The sequence below is a fragment of the Aphidius gifuensis genome, linkage group LG4, assembly GCF_014905175.1.
Source record: "Aphidius gifuensis isolate YNYX2018 linkage group LG4, ASM1490517v1, whole genome shotgun sequence".
NCBI lineage: Eukaryota > Metazoa > Arthropoda > Insecta > Hymenoptera > Braconidae > Aphidius > Aphidius gifuensis.
In genome coordinates, this window is record NC_057791.1 from 14,723,048 (window position 1) to 14,746,508 (window position 23,461).

Here is a 23,461-nt window from a genome sequence, read left to right on the forward strand (position 1 = left end):
GCATATAATGGATAAATGAATTAATTGAGTTTGATATAGTTTGAAATTTTTAATTTAATTAGTTTCTTTTTCCTTTACTGCTTCAACAAAAACTATGTTTTTTTTTTGCAAACCTGCTTAATATAATCATATTAATCTTTTCAGGTATTTTCATGTTTTAAGTATTTGACTATGTTTTAAATGATAAATTGATGGAGGTTTTATAGATAAATAAATTAACTTAATAATTATTGATGTTACAATAAACATTTATGACAAAACAAAAAAAAAAAACAAAATAAATTTGAAATCGTTTTTTCAATTTAAAAAAATTATGATATTGCCGTCAATTTTGATCCTGTCTATAAATTTCAATTGATGTTGAGAAAATATAAAATAAATTGGTTCAAGTTTTTCTAAGAGATAAAAATCAGATCATATGAAATTTTTTTTTTCTAATTGAAACACAGATGAATATTTAGTTCTTTTTTCTTTACAACAACCAAACACAAAGGTGATTAACCTTGAAGAAATAATAATTTTTAATAGAAAAAAGTAAAATATAATTATAATTATATAACCAGACGTGATCAAAAGCTATTGTTTTATAAATTTTTTATGTTTTAAAGTTGGTAAGGGTGTTTGTACGAAATGTCGAGGAATCGAACAAAAAAAAAACCACGCCTTTGAAAACATAAACATTTTGAAGAAATAAAAATATGTTTATTTCCATATTAGAGATACAGTATTTCATGATAGGAAATGTTAATAATGACGCATGATATTAATTTTCATTATTAAAACAAAAGTATTTATCTCAAATTAAGAACTCATTTATGCCACTGAGAGAAATATTAACTAAAAATTAAAATCACGGTTAAATAGAAATTACTATACTGCTTTGTAATTTTTGTTTTATTTCTGGGACTGGCCGCGAGAGATGGAATTCTACAATAAAATTATGTAAAATGTGTAAAATGTCAAAAAATTGTTGGGTTACTTCAAGCCTCTATACATCGTTATCTATTGCAGATAGACATGGGGTTGAGTGAAGTTTATTATTGAAAATTCAATTCTAAACAATTTATAAAGAATTACTTTTTTTGATTAATCTCTTAGATAATGAGTAATGAGTTAATTAAAATAAAGACATACATGTTTTGTGGAAACGATAAAAAATATTATGGTTCGAATAAAATACTGAACAATTTAATAAATATTCTTAATATATAATAAAATTTATCATGTACACAATGTTATTGCATCTTAAATATTTTATATGCTTTTGTGTTGTGGCGAAATAACACAAAGATGGCCGAGCGACCGATTGAACAAATGAGAACTGTCATACATCACGCTATTTACCAGCCTTGCCTGTTGAAGTTAGGTATAAGTTTAGGTTTATTATTAGTTATTTATTTTCAAATATCAAGAATAATTTTTTCATATCATTTGCGCTGAGTGAGCATGTAACAGAAAGAAAAAAGTTGCCGGGAATTTTCCGAATCAGTTAAACTGCCGAAACTTTAACATCAAAGTCCAACTTTTAAATAAAATTTATAATAAAATATAGTAAATTCTAAAACCGGTAGTGCGTAAATTCTCAATCTGCAAGAATTTACTTGTGAGTTTCGTGAATTTAGTCATTTTTTTTAAAGAAAAATTACAATAAAATTATGTAATTTTTATGGCTTAGTGTTGTATATAGTCAATGGCCAAATTTTTTACATAACTTTATTGTAAAAATTATTTATCAGTATACGAATAATTCTTACAAATAATCGGAGGAACGCAGTTTTTACTATTCGCTTTGTAATTTTTTCTTATACGTTTGTAATTTTTAGTTAAAATTTGTCTCAGTGTACTAAGCCATAAAATTTACACAATTTTATTGTAATTTCTGTTTAAAAAAATGACTAAATTCACGACACTCACAAGTAAATTCTAGCAGACTGAGAATTTACCCACTACCGGTTTTAGAATTTACTAAATTTTATTATAAATTTTATTTAAAAGTTGGAAATTTTTTGTGCTAAGTTCGGCAGTTTGTGCTAGATTCACGGAGAACGGCAATCAATTCCCGGCAACATTTTTTCTTTTCTGTTTACACGCTCAAAACTCGAAAACTAATTGATAAATAGAAAAATTTCATTCTTGATAAATTGTTTAGAAATAAATTACCAACAATAAACCTCGCTTAACCCCTTACCTAGCTTCAACAGATAAGGCTGTAGAAATGCTTGAAATTACATGACAATTCAATCATTTGTTCAATCAGTCGGCCATCTTTGTATTATTTCGCCCCACAACCAGAATTATTACAAAGCGATATAGTAAAAAATATTTAAGTCTATGCTAACTTTCATATGTGTACATGATAAATTTTATTATATATATTAGAATATTTATTAAATTGTTCAGTATTTTTTATTCGAACTTATAATATTTTTTATCATTTCCACAAAACATGTATGTGCTTTATTTTAATTAACTCATAAGTAATTATCTAGGGGATTAATCGAAAAAAGTAATTCTTTATAAATTGTTTAGAATTGAATTCTCAATAATTAACTCCACTCAACCCCATGTCTATCTGCAATAGATAACGATGTACAGAGACTTGAAGTAACATAACAATTTTTTGACATTGTGTGACATTTTACATAATTTTTTTGTAGAATATCATCTCTCGCGGCCAATCCCAGAAATAAAACAAAAATTACAAAGCAGTATAGTAATTTCTATTCAACATGGGTTTTAATTTTTAGTTAAAATTTCTCTCAGTGTAGTGTATATAGTCAATGGCCAGATTTTTTACATAATTTTATTGTAAAAATTATCTATCAATATACGAATAATTCTTATAAATGACGAGGGAACGCAGTTTTTACTATTTATTTTGTAATACTTTCTTTTTCTTTCGTAATTCTTAGTTAAAATTTCTCTCAGTGTGAAAAAAAATGTTTATCTTTATTTTTAATAACAATTTAGTTCGTTTATTTTATATAATTATTTTTAAAACTATATATCAATGCATTTTTGCTATATTTTTAAAGGCAGTAATAATTATAATCCAATTGATAGAAGACTGTGAACGATTTGATACTATTTGTGGTAGTGATCGTGATGTAGTACGAAACACAAAAATACCATGTTTCGTTGAGACGTTCTGAAACTTCCGTGCCATTTTGATATATTCCTCCTTCAACTATGATAACGGGTGCTGAAAATACACCTAAAAAAATTATTAAATTCTCAATAAATATTTCTTGATAAATATTATAATTATAAGAAAAAAATAAAACAAAAAGTATACTCACAAAAAACGCATATGAAAAATGCAACATGTCCAAAGTAAGACTTGATACCCCTAATAATTTTGATTCGTAAAATCAAAATTATAAAAAACAGAAAATAAAAAAAAATCATTCAAAGAATGAAATGAGAAAAAAAAAAATTTTTTAGTAACGAATTCGTTCTATTGAAAATTGAAAATTTTCAAAACTCCGGTAAAAGCCCGTGTGGTTTATCTCGATTATTTCAAATTCATTACAGTTTAATTTTTTTTACAATTTTAAATTATATGATTGAATTTTTTATTTTTTTATTTTTTTACCCTGACGTGCGCTGTCAAATTATGTACCATGGAGGTGAAGATTATATTCACCTCCATGAACATAATGAATAAATAAATGATTGGGTTTAATATATTTTATTACCTCTGTTTCAATACCAAAAACGAAATATTAAAAAATGAATTTCTATCAATAGACTTTTTTTTGCAAACCTTCATATAATCACTAAATCCATTTTGAGTTTCTTTTTTTTTTAAAATTTAATACGTTTTTCAAATTGATTATTTCGTTACATAAAAATTCAACTGTCATGTAAAAAAATTAAGAAGATGAATATTAACTATGTTTTAAATTATAGATTAATGAAAGCTTCATGATAAAATCAACTACCTTGATAATAATTAATGTTACAATACATGCATGACAAAACGAATAAAAAAAATTGTGATATTATCTTTAATTTTGATTCTGTTTATAAATTGTAATTGATGTCGAAAAAATATAGAATTAATTGGTTCAAGTTCAGGCAAATCCATTTTTGATGTTTTCGGTTTTTCTTGCGCACATTCTAACCTCAAGATCAACGGTTCATAAGGAATTGGAACGTACCGTTTGGGCTCTAAATTATGTCAACTTAGAATAATTGTTAAAAAAAAAAAAGTCGTATAATATAAAAGGTGAATTGATAAAAAGATGCATCATTATTTCATTCATCTAAATTATTAATTTCATAAGCTTCTCTTTGGTTTTAATTTTGGTAAGTTATACCTTAACAATAGGTAAAAATTTTTAGAAATCCAGCTGTTATCATTTAGGCTCTGGACAGCTGTTTTATATGATTTGAAGTTCGTACGAAACTTCGAGAAATCGAATAAATATATCAAGACTTGAGTAACATTAAAGTTATTTTCAAAAATGATGCATTGTGTTTTATTCTTTATAAAAAATATTATTTTATGATGACAAAATTTTTAATTATAGTGTTGTATATTATTATCATAGTTATCAACGCGTATATAGTAGGTTTGTCAATCGATTATATAGATTTTTCGATTAATCGATTAGCTTATGAACGGTTTATCGATGATAAAGAGTCTTATGTATAAGGCCTGAAGGGATTATCCTACAGTCAACACTCAGCACTCATTGTGCCTACTTGTGCTTTCTATTCAGCGGTGGGAATCTCTCATTTAACATTTCTATCGTGCATCAGTCGGCCTCATACGAGTTGAGTTTTACAAATACAATCACAAGTACGATTAGTCTGATACTCAAAACTTTCTAGTCTGACAACGAATATTAATTAACACAATCATGTCAGAACTTGCTGAACCCATAACCCAGGATTGTGTTAAACTTATAATGTCAAAACAAGACTATGTTACTGGTATGGAATGTTGTGAATTTAAATATGTATGGACAATTAAAAACTTTCGTCAGTGGGCCAAAACAATGATTAAATCACCAAGTTTTTCATCTCATTATGGTGATTTTGACGATAAATGGATTTTGGAAATTTATTCACAATTTATTCCTAACGACGATGGTGATATATATATAAGTGCTAATTTACAGCTTCAATCATTCAATAAAAATTCACAACTACAAACAAAATGTAAAATAGCCATTGATGATAAAGATGGAAAAACTAAAGAATATAATTTCAGTAAATTTCTAGAAAATATTGAATGGGTTTGTTGTACTAATAGAACAAACGTGTTAAATCCAACTCAATATTTACCAAATGATGATCTAAAAATTTGTTGTACAATAATAATGTCAAAAAAACAAACAAATAGTTTTGATGAAATTTCAATATTTAATGCAAAACAACAACTGAGTAAAAATTTACATGAACTTTTGTTAAATGAAAAATCAGCTGATGTTATAATTCAAGTTGGTCAAAAATCATTTCGTGCAATCAAAGGAATTCTTGCAGTACGTAGTCCTGTTTTTTCTGCAATGTTTAATCATAAAGAATTCAAAGAAAATGAAAAAAAGAAGATTGTCATTGAAGATATTAAAGAAGATGTTTTCGAAGAATTTCTACATTATATTTATACGGATGAATCACCAAATATTAGCAAAATGCCGATGGAACTACTTGCTGTTGCTGGAAAATATCAGGTTAATTGTCTTAAAAATACTTGTGAAAAAATAATTTGCAAAACGATAAATTTTGATAATGTTGCTAATGTATTTGTTTGTTCCGATCGATATAATCTCAAAAAACTGAATCGAAAATGTTTCGAGTTTATGAAAAGAAATTTACGAGATGTTATGGTAAATAAAACATTTCAAGTTTACAAAAAAAAATATCCTGAAATTTTTGTAGGTGTTCTTGAGGAATTGCTGTTGTCAGCAGATTCAGTTAATTACAGTTGAGTGGGTCATAAAATGAAAAATATTCATTGGTATTTCGTTGAAAATAAAAAAACACACGTTTTACATATTTTATATTAACATTTTGAACTAACTTACTTAAATTTTTTCGATATACCATGCAACTATTGTAATAAAAGAAAAATATTAAAAAATTAATTTTCATCAAGACTTATTTTTTATTAAAACCTTTTTTTTGTTATTGAGTTTATTCTTGAAAAATAAATTCATTATATTCCTTATTATTTTGTTATAAAAAAATAAGAATAATATTATCTTTGAGGGTGTTTAAAAAAGTTACCACCAGGTTGTTGAAATATATAGTGATTGACGTACTTGTCCAATAATCTAAAGCAATTCTCAATAGACATGCAGCTTCCCAAACAGTTAATTTACTTTTGTCTAATTGCTTGTTGATTTTGGATAGCATATTGAATAGTATACCGTCAGTAAGACGTAGTGCGTCTTTTCTCATAATTATGACCCATTACTTTCATCTAGATTTGAAGAAAAATAAATCAATAACGTTATGCTATTATTACTATTACATAAACTATTTCCTTACTTTTTAAAAAATATTAATTATAATGATATACATAATAGTTGATAAAATTCTCTTTAGCATTAGCTCAGCGTTCGTGTGATTCAGCTAGTTTACAAGGTCTGTTCTTGAGAAATTGCTGGAATACTTGATTGCAATCCTTTTGAAAAATTAATTTGATTTGAGTAATATCATTTAGGTATTTTTCAACATTTTGAATTTTTATTTTCATTTAACATTGCTTTTAAATAAATATTGATTACAAATTTCTATCCATCACATAACCTTAAAAATGACATTTAAAACTAATTTGAAGTTTGTACGAAAAGTCGAGAAATCGAATAGAAAAAACAAGACTTTGGCCATATAAAAAGTATTTTGAAAAAATGATTGTTTTCTTTTCTATTTTATTGGTTATTATTGTACTTTATTTATTTATTTATTATTTATTTATTTATTTATTTATTATTCATTTATTTATTTATTTATTATTAATATTCCAGCGGCAAGAGGCCATTATTAGGTTTTATATCATCTAATAATTGTTGATAATAAACAGTTGTAAGTCAGAATGTGACATGTTACTATTGATAGTTAAAATAATAGTGAACAACAATTAAAAGTTGTTGGAAATCCAATTAGTATCGATTAGGCTTTGGACTGTTTTTTATCGTTTTCTATGATTTGAAGTTTGTACGAAACGTCGAGAAATCGAATAGAAAACCAAGACTTTTTTGCTATCAATGCTATTTTGAAAAATGCTATGTTTGTTTATTATTATTAAAAAATATTATTTAAGAATAAAAAAATTTTAATTAGAGTGTTGCATATATTACTACACTGAGAGAAATTTTAACTAAAAATTAAAACCCATGTTGAATAGAAATTACTATACTGCTTTGTAATTTTTGTTTCATTTCTGGGATTGGCCGCGAGAGATGATATTCTACAATAAAATTATGTAAAATGTCACATACAATGTCAAAAAATTGTTATGTTACTTCAAGTCTCTGTACATCGTTATCTATTGCAGATAGACATGGGGTTGAGTGGAGTTAATTATTGAGAATTCAATTCTAAACAATTTATAAAGAATTACTTTTTTCGATTAATCCCCTAGATAATGACTTATGAGTTAATTAAAATAAAGCACATACATGTTTTGTGGAAACGATAAAAAATATTATAAGTTCGAATAAAAAATACTGAACAATTTAATAAATATTATTTAATAAATATCTAATATATATAATAAAATTTATCATGTACACATATAAAAGTTAGCATAGACTTAAATATTTTTTACTATATCGTTTTGTAATAATTCTGGTTGTGGGGCGAAATAATACAAAGATGGCCGACTGATTGAACAAATGATTGAATTGTCATGTAATTTCAAGCATTTTTACAGCCTTATCTGTTGAAGCTAGGTATGGGGTTAAGCGAGGTTTATTGTTGGTAATTTATTTCTAAACAATTTATCAGAAATGAATTTTTTCTATTTATCAATTAGTTTTCGAGTTTTGAGCGTGTAAACAGAAAAGAAAAAATGTTGCCGGGAATTGATTTCTATTCTCCGTGAATCTAGCACAAACTGCTGAACTTAGCACAAAAAATGTCCAACTTTTAAATAAAATTTATAATAAAATATAGTAAATTCTAAAACCGGTAGTGCGTAAATTCTCAGTCTGCTAGAATTTACTTGTGAGTATCGTGAATTTAGTCATTTTTTTTTAAAGAAAAATTACAATAAAATTATGTAATTTTTATGGCTTAGTGTTGAATATAGTCAATGGCCAAATTTTTTACATAACTTTATTATGTAAAAATTATTTATCAATATACGAATAATTCTTACAAATAATCGGAGGAACGCAGTTTTTACTATTCGCTTTGTAATTTTTTCTTATACGTTTGTAATTTTCAGTTAAAATTTCTCTCAGTGCAGGTAGATATTCGACTCCATGCGTTTTTTTTTTATTTCACACATATTTACAATTTACATGCTACTGCGTCTATGTTTATTTATTTATTTATTTTTTTGTCACTATCTCGAGTTATATTCTTTGATTTAATTTATTTATAAAATAATTTTTTTTTCTATCAGTTTATAAATATTTGGTCCTCGCGAATCACAAATAAGTTATTTGAAATAGCACTATACATAAAAAAATGAATCAAGAAAAAAAAGACAAATACAAGTAGATTTAATACGTTTTTTCAAGAGTATTGAGTCAAAAGCCAAACTAGATATAATTGAATTGATAAAATAGATTTATTAAAATCACAACATTATTCATTGTTTGTATTCAATTATTAAAATCGAGCATTTCAATGTTTCCAGTAAATGAACAATACAATATAACGATTCAATTAGTAAATGAATTAATTGAACTGTATGTTTGAAAAATTTTTAAGAACAATACGATATTTACAATTTTTTGAAACTAATATTAACTCTCAAACATTAGTGCTCGGTTTGTTGTCCTAAATCTCTGCTGTAAAAACTAAAACGAATTATTAAAAGATAGGTTGTTATTTATTATTAGGTTATTTATTAATAGACTGTTTTTCATTATTATAAGGAAAGGAATGACAATTAGATGAAAATAAAATTGTAAAGTAAATTTATTAAAATCAGAACATTATTCATTACATTTATAAAATTAGTACAATCAAACTTTTGAATTTTTTTTGGAAATTAATAATACAATATTAAAATTAAATTAGTGAAAAAATTAATTACTAACTGGTATGTTTAAAAGATTTTACAAAACAATGTGGTAAGCATTTACAAAATTCTAAGAGTAATCAATATACTTAATTTTTTGAAAACCTCATTATTCGTTTTTAGTTGTTGAGTTTGTTTTTTTTGGAAATAAATATTATTTTCTTATAAAACTCAATCGTCAAGTAGTCGTTATAAAATTTACAATTTATAATAGTCATTATAAATACAAATTTCAAAGAAAAAAAATATACAGGTATATCGATTTCTTCACGTGTCATATGCATTCTTGAATTACATCTTGAGTTTTAAAGTTTTCAAAAAACAATATGGTATTTACAATTTTACAAAACTATAATTAAACAAAAAATATTTATATTACCATATGTTTATGTTTCATAAAAAACATAAGCACAAACACTAATTAAAACTGGGTATGGTATTCTCTATATGAACTCTTAAACCTTAGTGCTCGGTTAACTTGTACGACAAAGAATGGATGTTCCCACCCTACTATAAAGGAGTTATAATCATGAATTTTAAAAGACACATATATGGTTAAGCTTAGTTCACTGTCTCCTGTTAGCTGAGCAATTTCTTCGACAACTTCAATAGTTGCTTTTGTATTTCTAATATCGAGAGTTCGTAAATTCGGTAAATTTTTAACGAGTTCGATCACTGAGCTGTTGGTGATATTAATACAATTCGGTAGATACAACTCTTCTATATTGTTGTTGAACAAACATTGAACTGACCGATCAGTGATGAAATTATTTTCTATATTTGCTCCCATTAAATCAAGGGAAAAATATTCTAATTGTTTCAAATTATTAACTGCAATTAAACCTTTATCCGTTATATTTGGACTACGGACTTTTAAAGATATCAAATTTTTACAATTATTGGTAAGTTTCACGAGTAATTCATCTGTAAAACCATAATCCAATGAGATTCTTGCACACTCGAGATTTTTCATATTACCAATTACATCCATTAAAGCTTCAGTTTCTGGAGCTAATACCTGAAAGATAAATAATTTTTTATTAATTATTGATAATCGAAAAAAATAAATAATATTTGTTTTTTATATTGTCATAGTTGTAAAATTTATGTACTTACCAAAGAATCGAATGTAAATGTTCTGTCAGAAAGCCAAGATTTTTCACCTTCGCATAAAACGAAAAACGTTTTTAAGGTTTCACAAACTTGTTCTAATGACTTGATCAAAGTCATTGGGAAAGTTAAGTTTTTACGTGGCCAATTAATTATTAATGTTTCAAGATGATTCATGTTCGAAAAAACATCATCAAAATCTTTACTTTCCACTTCTTTAAATCTTAATAAAAGTGCATTGAGATTTGGACACTTAGATTTAATCAATTGCATCACGGAAGAAACAGGATAATAATATAAATTGAGACTCGTCAAGGTACATCCACAAAGATTAATCAGATATTTAAAATCATCTTCTTCATCATCAAATGATTCATTGGTTGGTTCAGGAAAAATATATGTTGTGAAGCCGGAATCAACAAAGTTATTTTTCCAATCGTTGCATACTAAAAAAATGAAAATTATTATTATGGAATTGTTTTATTACTTTTTTTTATTTTATCTAAAATTATACTGTTAATTTGTATTGATTTTATTATTACTTACTCTTTTCAAGTCTTGGTTGACTTGAAAATAATGGCTGCATGCGCATCATACGCCAATGACGCTGTCCGAAAAAATTTTCTTGACTTTCACTCAATATTTTATTATTTTCATTTACTGTGTCTGTTACACGTGGACAAACATCATTTTTATGTATTTTAGTAGGTGATTCGACCTATGAAATAAACAATAATTAATTATTTGATTCAATTAATAACCAAAAGTTACAGCAATATAAAATTGACAATGAAAAAACATCATCAACATTATAACTCAGTACTTACCTCTTCTTTCGAAATTAACTTAAATTTTTCAATCCATTGGTTGTCAATTGCAATAGTCTCCATATTTCAGGTTAATCTATAAAAAAACAATCAAAGGGTTATTCAATTAATAATATGTTATTAATAATATGAATACAATAAATATGAATAATTTAATGAAAAATGTTTAATAAATTGTTAAGACTGTACCTTTTTTTTTTTTTTTGCACGTGGTCGAAATGACGTTTAACTTGTTACGACTAGTTTTAACTTGTAGAGCAGAGAACCACCTGTATGGTTGAGCAGCTAGCAGTATCTGCCGGGATTGACAATGCGAGTGCAACTGCAGCATCCTCTTCCCTATACAGCATCGCCACTTTCAAACCGGTTTTTGCGTACCTCAGAGTTGCCAACCTCCACAGTATGCGCAAAAAATATCCAAAATAAATAATGTAATATTCCTGGTCAAAATTACTCCCGCATATGAAACTATACTAATTCCTTTACTCTTTTATAATAATTTCACTATATTTTCGTATTTTAAAATGAAACGAAGTGAATATAATTAGACAATTAATGCCATATAATATCATAAATGAATTAATGATTGAGTTAAACGTGTTACTCTAGTAAACTCGAGACCTCTGGCGGATGGCGTATGAAAACATAATATTTCCTATGAGTGCGAAAAGGATAGAAAAAAGAAAAAAATATTGTTTCTCACTTCCACTCATGTATTTAGACAAAGACAAAAATTTATTTTTCTATTCTATGAACAAAATATTTTAGGTAAGAAAATTATTATTTAACTAAAAAATTCGTCTTTTTTTTCTCTACAACTGATAGTTTTTGAGAATTCTCCAATTTTTAGTTTTTTATGAAAGTTTAAGTTGAACCCAAAAAAAAGTAAAATCTCCCTATCTCACCGTGTTTAACCTCGAAAAAAATAGCAACTTTGATAGTTTATTATAAACAAACAAAGTTACCTAGGACAAAAAATAAGGTATAAATAGATGTATTTCTTTGCATAATCTTTGCGAAATTTTCAAATAAATCACTGAATTTTCTCCTCTAAAGTTATAAAAAAAAACTAAATTGTGAAAAATCAATTTTTTTCAATAGAGACTTTTTTTTGCAAACCTCAATATAATCTCTATATCCTTGTTAAGTTTTTTTTTTTTAATTCGATTGCTATTTTTAAATTTATTATTGTGTTATAGAAAAATCTAACTGGCATGTAAAAGAATTACAATTAGTTATCAAGAAAAGAAGAATTTCCTAAAATTTTAAACAGAAAATATTAAGAAAACTAAAAACAAATCGTGGATGCTATTTTTTGGCAAGACATGTAAAATTTCAAAATCTAAACTTACATTTTTTCACTATCTTGTGTTTTGAATACTACTGTACCACTATCATATGTTGCATATGTAGCTTCAGATAACATATCTTCTGTAGATAGTTTTCTAGGAGCAATTATATTTTGTAAATTTCCATCCAATTTTCTGTCACATTCAAAATTTACATTATGTTTGAAAAATATTGTTTAATTTTCAACTTACACTTCATCACTATCGTCTGCTTGTATTTTTACTATACTATGGAACGAAAAACTAAAATTTTCAGTTAATGGAAAAATATCCCAATAAACAGGGTTAGAACGATCGACGGTAGTGTTTGGCCACCTGTAAAATAGAAATAATATTATATTAATAATAATAATAATAATCAATATGTTAATTATCTATGTATATATTAAATGAATAATTTAAATGTTGAAAAAATATCTTTCAAAATTATTGATTAATAATCAATTTACTTATATTCATCTTTCGATATTTTTAATGATAATTCATTATCTGGATCTAAGATATTAAATTTATTCAATTTCGTTTGTTGTATTTTAGATGGTTTTTTTTCCTTAGCAGCTATTCTATCAGAAAATTTTTTATTTGGAATCATTATATCAGAGTTACTAATTTTCGTTAGTTGTATATTAGATAGTTCTTTTTCCATAGAAGCTATTTCATCTTGTAAAGTTGTAGATGTTTCTTTGACTTCAAGGCTCAATCTGTGATGAAAATTAAATCTGTAAATTTTTTATTAAAAGTTTATTGTAAAAATTAATAAATAATCATTAATTATTAATTATAATAAAAAATTGATTCACGAAATTATTGATTAATTATATCAAACTTACGTTATATCACCATCTTCAGCTGTTTTTAATGTTAATTTACCATTATCAAGTAATCCATTAATTTCACTAATTTTTGGTTCTTCTTTTGGAAATGGTTCTTGTATGTTTGCATCCAGCTCTTTGCTTTATATCAAAGTACGTGTGTTATCATTCATGAGACTGTAAAATAATAATAAATAATTATGTATTATATAAATAGATAATTAACTTTCATAAAATAGATTAATATTATTGACTTAATAAAATATCAAATTGAATAAATTTAATAATCAAAAATTGTTCAACTCACATTATATCGCCTTCTCTTGTAAATAGTTCCATTTCTCCATCATCAATTAATACATTAGATATAATGATTTTTGATGGAATTATAGAATACTTTAAAGTTTCCTTCCTAGCTGCAATCATCATGTTAATACGTTTCCGAAATTCATGATTTGTTCTAATTTTATATGCACAGTAAATAATAGCAATATTTACAACAATAATTGTCAATGGCATCGAATAGATCTTGATAATTTTCCAACATCCAGCTGATAGTTTTCTAGCTGTATAAAAATAATAAAAATAAAAATTAATTAATTTAATATATACATTGAATAAAAAATATAAAATACTTGATAAATTATATTTATTTAAAATGAATAAATAGTATAAAAAATAATTAATATTAATAAAAATAAAATTTTGTCAATAGTAAAATTTGAAAAGTCAATCGAAATACACGTGGTATGTTTCAAGTTCTATTGCATCATTCGACATAGCTCGAAATATGTGTTTTAAAATTTTTATTTATAAGTACAAGAATAAGATGATTTACCTGATGCAATTAAATTTTTGGTAATATGACTACAACCATTTTTCATGTGGCAAATGGATTGTAGTAGAAATTTCGCTGCAGATAAGGGATTAATAAAAATTATAATTATGATAAAGAAAATAGTATTAATAAAAATACACACAATAATATGTACAACCACGCGCCGGAGTCGTGTCATAACAAAAAATAAAGATGTAAATTAATTCCATTTATAAAAGTTATATAAAAGTTAGATTTATAAATATTAATTATTTTGAATAATAGTTATCTTTTTTTTTTTATGTAGTAAAATATTTTCATGTGATCCTCGATGGATAAAATTTAGCTCGTCTTATCAATAAGTGAATTAAATTTTTTAAATTTCAATTTCTATTAAAATATTGACCATTAAACTTGTTATTTTTTTTTTGTTTAAAAATAATTTTAATGATAAAAATAGACACGCTTATTTTGCATGAATAATTAAGATAAACAAAATTAATTTAATCACATGAGTGTGTTGAATAGATAAGAGTTTTCTGTCTCTCTGTATCTCAAATTTTGAATTTTGGTATCTGGTGGTTTGAATCTATCAAAATAAATATTATTATCATCATAGATAAAAAAAAAATTTATTATGTATCATAACGAATTTAGACACGCAGTGTTGTTGGCTACAACTATTTCTAAGTTATGCGCATTCAATCGAGAATGATGGTTGTATAAAAAAATTATGTATACATTAAAAAAAATGTGTTTTTCATTTTATTTTAATTAAAATTATTATTCACCATCACAATTATTGTGTGAAATTGTTTTTTTTTTTTTTTTTAAACCAATTTTTCGAACTTGAATTTTGTATTGGCCGTTAGTACTTGATTTGAATATTATATTTTACAAAGTGTATATAACATATTATAGTATTCACAGACGCAGTGATTGTTGGTTACAATAACTATTTCTGTATCCAATAGTAGTATTTAAAAATCTCGTAAAATATATATTTTTTTTTTTAACAAAAAATCAAATAAATAAATTTAAAAAATGCAGGTGTTATTGTTGACAAAGTATTTTTCTTTGCTAGTTTTTTTGGTGATATATACAGGTATCAACTAATTCTCTCTAAATATATAATATTTTTTGTTTTTTTTTTTCTCATTTTTTTACGCTCAAAACTGATATTATATATGATTATTATATTTTTTTTTTCGAAAGACCAAATATTTTTTTATATTCAAAATTTCAGAATCTCACATTGTTATACCAACAATGGAACCAAATGTACAAAAAATGTTTATAAAAAGGGGTGAAAAACTTGACATAGAATGCAGAAGTACTCAAAAAATTAAAATTTTTTATAAACCAGTTGGCAAGGAAATAGTAAAATATATAGAAATATAAATATTCTTCAAATTCAATTTAAATGAAAAAAAAAAGGGAATATAAAAATAACTGTTTTTTTAATTTCTGTTATAGTTTATATTTTCAAATGTCAATATTATTCCTGAAAAAAAAGAAAATGGAATTTACACAATGAAGATCCAAATAAATGAAACACAATATTATAATACTGGGTTGTTTGGTTGTGGTCATAATAAAAGAGACGATAAAGATGTACGCTGGATGAACGTTCAAATTAAACTTTCATATGAACCAATAAATTATGGTAAAGTATAATAGTCATACTGATTCATATGAATCACTTTAGTAAAAATATTTTTCTATTTGCATGTCAATAAACGTCATTTTCTTGCTTTACAAATAAACTATTAAATTAATATGTTTTTTAAAAAATCCAATTATTAAAATATCAATAGGGGAATATCCAAGAAAATCATATATTACGGTTAAGAAACATGATGCATTTCAAATAACATGCAATCATACACAAAAAATGATTATTCGTCGATATATATCACCTTGGCTATGTGTAAGATTAAATAAAAAAAAATAAAAAATATTTATTATTATTATTATTATTTTAATATTATTTCTAGTGTATATTGCCAATTGAATATGAGCTAAATGAAACTGACACGATTATGATTTACAAAGAAGATCAAAGAAATCCGTGGACTCAAGACTTACATAGTTGCAATTGTAAAAAATACAGAGTAAAAAATATTCAACTATAATTATACCTATATATATTTTATTCATTCTTTTGACATTGTTTTATTTGTAGGATAATTATTTAATGAATGCAAAAATAAGTCAGCACGAAATAAATGGAACTTTCACATTGAAATTAGAAAAAAAAAAAGCGGTACTTGGTGATACTGGCTGGTATGGATGTGCTGATTTAGAAAAAAACATATTTCCTGATGCATTTTGGACCTACGTTTATGTTAAACGTAAGTTTTTAGTTTATTTATTATATTTATTTGTAAGATAAAAGTGGAAATTTAAAATTAATAGGTATATACAACATATTGTTTTTTTGTTAAAAAAAAAATTAACGAAAATTTTTTATTTCAAATTCAATTTATCGACTAATAATTGAACATTAAACATTTTATTATTTTTTTTTTTTTATGTATTACTTTGCATGATTTTTTGTTAAAACAAAAGTATATGTATAACAATATGATATTTTGTATTACATATGATATAATTAAATGCAGATAATAAATAATACAATATTTATTTATAACATTTTACAGCAGAGAAATATTTATTTATGGATATAAATGATTTCAAAGCAATTACTATTGATGTCAACAAAACATTGACAATACCATGTCGACCAAAATTACCAAATTATCAAGTGACTCTTTACGCAAATGAAAAAGTAAATTATATATATACTTATTCAATACATATACATATTAAATCATTATGTATTTTATAAGAATATTAAATTATTATATATCTAATTTTAATTTTCAATATTATTTTTTAGAAAATTAATGACAATGACAATGTTATTTTTAATAATTCAATAGGATTTATTATTAAAAATGTACAATTAAAAGACAATGGTTATTACGAATGCAAAATAACATTAGATGTCATTACCGAGGAAAAGGGTTTTGATGTGTTAGTGACGGGTGAGTTTTGAATTTTTTAATTTGTCAAAAATATGTAATATTGAATATCGATAAATTAAATAAAGCAGATATATAAAAAAAGATTTTTTTCATATGTAATTTCAGAGCCAAATGATTTGAAACCAAGTATGTATCCAGATTTATCATATATCGAATTGGAAGAAAATAAGACACTTGAATTAACATGCACAAATACACAAAGAATGAATTTTTCACAAATTCAGGGGTTTTTTTTTAAAACTGTAAAAAAAGATGATTATGCATGTAAAACAGCTGTTGAATGATTAAATTAATAATAATATTTATGTATTTTTTTTCTTTCAGATATTTCCGAACTTGGAAACGTATGTAGACAGGACATATCCAGAAGTGAATGGATCAGTTCCCACATCAAAGTTCCAAAAAAGAATGTCACCTGAATCCACTGGATTTTATGGATGTGGTGTTTATAACGATAGTCAATACATGAATATTCGTTGGGTTTACGTTTACGTTAAAGGTACTAACTTGCTTTTATTCTATTATTTTTAATTTTAATAATTTTAAGAGCTTATTTAATATATATTAAATAAGCTCTTAAAATTATTAAAATTAAAAATAATAGAATAAACATAACATATGTTAACATAATTTGTATTCATATTTTTTGGATAAATTTGGACGTGCCTCATAAGAATTTTCCTTGATCTTGATTTAATTTTTAATTTTTATGATAGCAACACCTAGAATCAGAAAATTGAGAATACACAAATATTATGAACCAAAAGAAATAGCTGAAATTCAAAATACTGTTGTAGCATTTCAAAGCTCAAATATAAGATCGACACTTGAAGAATCAAATCGGCATCGAGAAATTCGAAATATGACAAATATTTTCGGTGATGTAAGTAAACAATAATTATCAGTTTCAATTAAAACAGATAAATAAATAGATATTAAATTTTTAGCCTACATTTTTAACCCCATGTAAAATTAAAATTTATCAAAAAATTTTGACGTACGTTAATTATTCATACTTTCCCTCTTATCTTACATGAAAATAAATGTAAAAAAATTTGAATTAATTTTTTTTTTTTTTTTCATATAAATATATGATGATGTTTTTGCCTAAAAAAGACGTCATATCGACATTTCATAGTAAATATATTTGCTTGCTTGCCATGGACACCAGCGAGAAATATCACGTTTACTGTTTATAATGATGTTGGAAATGATTCCATTGTTGTTCCTCTATTATCAGATGGTAATATATATAGCATTTATGTAATGATTGTCTTAATATTATAATGATGATGTACAAAAATGAAATAATAAACTTTTATATTTTTATCAAGACAACCCTCCTGAATTTGGAATTAGTGGTCCAAACAGAACATTAGTAGTTGGTGAGGCGTTGGAATTGATATGTAAAGCGTCTCTAACGAATTCGGTAGATAAAACGGAATGGTTATTTAACGATTCATATGGATTATCAAAAATTGAAGCAGAACTTAATTCAAGAGTGAATATAAAATTGTTAGAATATGATGATATATGCATATCAATATTGGCAATAAGTTCAGTTGAAAAATCCGATGAAAAAAAATATTATTGTAAAATCGAAAATACAGTGTATAATTATATGCTAAATGTCAATGAATTGAGGAAACCAAAATGCAATCATACAAATATGCATAAAACCGTAACTGAGTATAAAATTGGTGGAAAATCTACTGTGCTATTAACATGCTCTGTTGATGGTGTGCCTGAGCCAACAATTACTTGGTCGATGAATAATGTTCGAATAAATAGGGTTTATGGGAAGCTAAATGACATTTGTAAATATGAGTTTCATAATAACTATCAAGACTTACATATTGGATATCTAAATGAAAGTTGTTTTGGAAATTATTCATGTAGAGCTGATAATAATTTAGGTCATTGGGAAACATACCAGCAAATAGTAATAGATGATCCAACAATAAGAAATATCGTAGCGTTTGGAGTTACATCAGCGCTAATAATTACTACTATTATCTTAATTTATTTTTATATTAAATTTCAAAAAGAAAAAAATTTACGTAAACAACTTATGGAAGGTGATTTACAACCTTTGAATCCAGAATTGACTGTCAATGAACAAGTTAATCTATTAGGATATGATAAAAAATGGGAATTTCCACGTGACAAATTGAAACTTGGCAAACAATTGGGAAGTGGTCACTTTGGAATTGTAAAGAAAGCCGAAGCACAAGATATTTATAATGATAATTCAACAACAATAGTTGCTGTAAAAGAAATTGAAAAATCAACTGAAACGGAAAACATACGAGCACTTGCAAATGAACTAAAAATAATGAGTTATATAGGTAAAAATGATAATATTGTAAATCTACTTGGTGCCTGCACTAAAAATATTGCCAAACATGGATTACTTGTTATTGTTGAATATTGTCGATTTGGTGATTTACATAATTATTTAATTAAACACAGGATGGAATTTATAAATCAAATTGAGCCTATAACTGATAAAATTATCACACTAGTATTATCGGAAGATGTTGATGATCTGAAAAACAACTCAGCACAATCAAATTTTCAATTAAATAATCAACGTGATTATTATAATAGAGATAAGAATTTCAAAAAAATTTGTACACAAGATTTGTACTCATGGTCATTACAAGTTGCCAAAGGGATGGAATATCTTAGCAAAAAAAAGGTACTTATATAACTTTATGATTTAATCATAATTGATATATTATATATGTATTAATAAATTATTTTTTTTTAATTTTTTTTATAGGTACTTCATGGCGACTTGGCTGCACGAAATATACTTCTTGCTCAAAATAATATAGTTAAAATAAGTGATTTTGGTCTAGCAAAAAATTTATATAGAGATGGCATTTACAAAAAAAAAGGTAATGCTCCATTGCCAGTAAAATGGATGGCAATTGATTCTTTAAAAGATGGAAAATTTACAACTCAATCAGACGTTTGGTCATTTGGTATTGTACTTTGGGAATTTTTCTCTCTTGCTCAAACACCATATGCAGGAATGAGCCCTGAAGAATGTTGCTCAAAAGTATGTAAAGGATACAGAATGAAAAAACCAGAATATGCTACAAATGAAATTTACAATATAATGCGTAAATGCTGGCTAGAAAAACCAACACTTAGACCAACATTTACTGATCTTGTCAATGATATTGGTGTTTTACTTGATAATATTTTCAAAAAAGATAATAACAATTTAAACACACCACATGTTGATATTAAAAACAGACTAGATGATGGTACAAATAATGATTACTTGATTATGAATCCTGCACCAAACCATCCAACATTATCATCATCAACAAGTGACAATGTCGATGAACCAACAATTAATATCAATACAAATTCATCGTATGTCTCCATGAATTTAACAAATAAAAACGATAATTCTCATGTTCAATAATAGCATAGAAAAACATTAATTACTTGAAAATATTTCGATTTTTCGAATAAAGAAAACAACATATACATATGTACATCAATAAATATTAGATTTTAATTATTTGATTACTTAATAATTAACGAATTTGTACAGAATATCTTTACAATGAAGACTATTTTCAAATTTGGACCATTACCAGTTATTTTTTGGATTTTTTTTTTCTTTAGAAATTAATTATTTTTTCAAATTTCACATTGGTTTTTACATGATCAGTCCTGACATGATTGTTTTAAATATATTTGCTTGCTTGCCATGGACACCAGCGAGAAATATTACGTTTACTGTTTATAATGATGTTGGAAATGATTCCATTGTTGTTCTTCTATTTTCAGATGGTAATATATATAGCAATTCTGTAATGATTGTCTTAATATTATAATGATGATGTACAAAAATGAAATAGTAAACTTTTATATTTTTATCAAGACAACCCTCCTGAATTTGGAATTAGTGGTCCAAACAGAACGGACGTAGGTAAATTCAGATTGAACCTTCTGGGGACCCCCCCGTGGCGAGGATCACGGTTTATGCCATTCTACGGCTCTTCGATAGATTCAGTTTTAGCTCTCTCGTTTTGGCTCGTTTCGCCGAGTCAAATAATGTAGATATTGTGTGTTTTGCTATAATTGAAGCTAAGTAAAAAATCTAGCTAAGGAAAAAATCTAGCTTATTATTAATTAAAAAGTAAAAATTATTCTAAGTCCCTTATTTTACTTTTATTTGACTTGGCAAAACTAGCCAAAACGAGAGAGCTAAAACTGAATATACCGAAGAGCAGTAGAATGGCATAATGCAAGATAGGGCATGACCCTCACCGCTGGGTGCCAAGAATCTGAATTTACTGATTCCCGAGAAATTGGCTGTGCCGGACATTGACTGTTGCACCAGAATTCAGGCCCGTAACACCCCATGGTGCCCGCCGTGACGGCTCATTGTGGATTATGGCTATTCCTTTATTCGTGGTTCTCTTTTCATTTTATCTACTTTCGGCTTCAAAATAAGGGACTTAGTTTTTTTTGTATAGCTATAAGGAAAAGATATTAATTGTTTGGCTACAATTAAAGCTAAGTAAAAAATTAAGCTAAGTACAAAATCAAGATAAATAAAATAATGTAGATATTGATTGTTTGGCTACAATTACAGCTTAGATTTAATACGTTTTTTCAAGAGTATTGAGTCAAAAGCCAAACTAGATATAATTGAATTGATAAAATAGATTTATTAAAATCAGAACATTATTCATTACATTTATAAAATTAGTACAATCAAACTTTTTAATCTTTTTTAAAAATTAATAATACAATATTAAAATTAAATTAGTAAAAAAATTAATTACTAACTGGTATGTTTAAAAGATTTTACAAAACAATGTGGTAAGCATTTACAAAATTCTAAGAGTAATCAATATACTTAATTTTTTGAAAACCTCATTATTCGTTTTTAGTTGTTGAGTTTGTTTTTTTTGGAAATCGATATTATTTTGTTATAAAACTCAATCGTCGAGTAGTCATGATAATATTTACAATTTATAATAGTTATTATAAATACAAATCTTAAAGAAAAAAAATATACAGGTATATCGATTTCTCCACGTGTCATATGCATTCTCGCATTACATCTCGAGTTTTAAAGTTTTCAAAAAACAATATGGTATTTACAATTTTCCAACACTAATATTAAACGAAAAATATTTATATTACCATATGTTTATGTTTCATAAAAAACATAAGCAAAAACACTCATTAAAACTGGGTATGGTATTCTCTATATGAACTCTTAAACCTTAGTGCTCGGTTAACTTGTACGACAAAGAATGGATGTTCCCACCCTACTATAAAGGAGTTATAATCATGAATTTTAAAAGACACATATATGGTTAAGCTTAGTTCACTGTCTTCTGTTAGTTGAGCAATTTCTTCGACAACTTCAATAGTTGCTTTTGTATTTCTAATATCGAGAGTTCGTAAATTCGGTAAATTTTTAACGAGTTCGATCACTGAGCTGTTGGTGATATTAATACAATTCGGTAGATACAACTCTTCTATATTGTTGTTGAACAAACATTGAACTGACCGATCAGTGATGAAATTATTTTCTATATTTGCTCCCATTAAATCAAGGGAAAAATATTCTAATTGTTTCAAATTATTAACTGCAATTAAACCTTTATCCGTTATATTTGGACTACGGACTTTTAAAGATATCAAATTTTTACAATTATTAGTAAGTTTCACGAGTAATTCATCTGTAAAACCATAATCCAATGAGATTCTTGCACACTCGAGATTTTTCATATTACCAATTACATCCATTAAAGCTTCAGTTTCTGGAGCTAATACCTGAAAGATAAATAATTTATTATTAATTATCGATAATAGAAAAAAATAAATAATATTTGTTTTTTATATTGTCATAGTTGTAAAATTTATGTACTTACCAAAGAATCGAATGTAAATGTTCTGTCAGAAAGCCAAGATCTTTCACCTTCGCATAAAATGAAAAACGTTTTTAAGGTTTCACAAACTTGTTCTAATGACTTGATCAAAGTCATTGGGAAAGTTAAGTTTTTACGTGGCCAATTAATTATTAATGTTTCAAGATGACTCATGTTCGAAAAAACATCATCAAAATCTTTACTTTCCACTTCTTTAAATCTTAATAAAAGTGCATTGAGATTTGGACACTTAGATTTAATCAATTGCATCACGGAAGAAACAGGATAATAATATAAATTGAGACTCGTCAAGGTACACCCACACAGATTAATCAGATATTCAAAATCATCTACTTCATCTGCAAATGATTCA

At 25.6% G+C, this 23,461-nt stretch overlaps 4 protein-coding genes across 4 annotated transcripts; 2 read left to right on the plus strand and 2 right to left on the minus strand.

Moving 5' to 3' along the window:
• Positions 1-4,868: 4,868 nt before the first annotated feature.
• LOC122853921 (speckle-type POZ protein-like B) lies at positions 4,869-5,939 on the plus strand. Its single transcript, XM_044154329.1, has 3 exons — positions 4,869-5,100; positions 5,179-5,319; positions 5,434-5,939. The coding sequence occupies exons 1-3, from the start codon at positions 4,869-4,871 to the stop codon at positions 5,937-5,939; spliced, it is 879 nt and encodes a 292-aa protein (XP_044010264.1).
• A 3,532-nt stretch (positions 5,940-9,471) lies between these two features.
• On the minus strand, positions 9,472-10,681 carry LOC122855153. Its single transcript, XM_044156318.1, has 2 exons — positions 10,325-10,681; positions 9,472-10,226 (listed from the first exon to the last, which is right to left on the minus strand). The coding sequence occupies exons 1-2, from the start codon at positions 10,589-10,591 to the stop codon at positions 9,630-9,632; spliced, it is 864 nt and encodes a 287-aa protein (XP_044012253.1). The 5' UTR covers positions 10,592-10,681; the 3' UTR covers positions 9,472-9,629.
• Positions 10,682-17,581: 6,900 nt separating this feature from the next.
• LOC122853922 (vascular endothelial growth factor receptor kdr-like) lies at positions 17,582-20,615 on the plus strand. The gene is made up of 5 exons (XM_044154330.1): positions 17,582-17,672; positions 17,890-18,056; positions 18,290-18,416; positions 18,508-19,874; positions 19,959-20,615. The coding sequence occupies exons 1-5, from the start codon at positions 17,582-17,584 to the stop codon at positions 20,613-20,615; spliced, it is 2,409 nt and encodes an 802-aa protein (XP_044010265.1).
• Positions 20,616-20,939: 324 nt separating this feature from the next.
• LOC122853924 lies at positions 20,940-23,400 on the minus strand. Its single transcript, XM_044154331.1, has 4 exons — positions 23,092-23,400; positions 22,728-22,993; positions 22,546-22,655; positions 20,940-21,007 (listed from the first exon to the last, which is right to left on the minus strand). The coding sequence occupies exons 1-4, from the start codon at positions 23,356-23,358 to the stop codon at positions 20,940-20,942; spliced, it is 711 nt and encodes a 236-aa protein (XP_044010266.1). The 5' UTR covers positions 23,359-23,400.
• Positions 23,401-23,461: the final 61 nt, after the last annotated feature.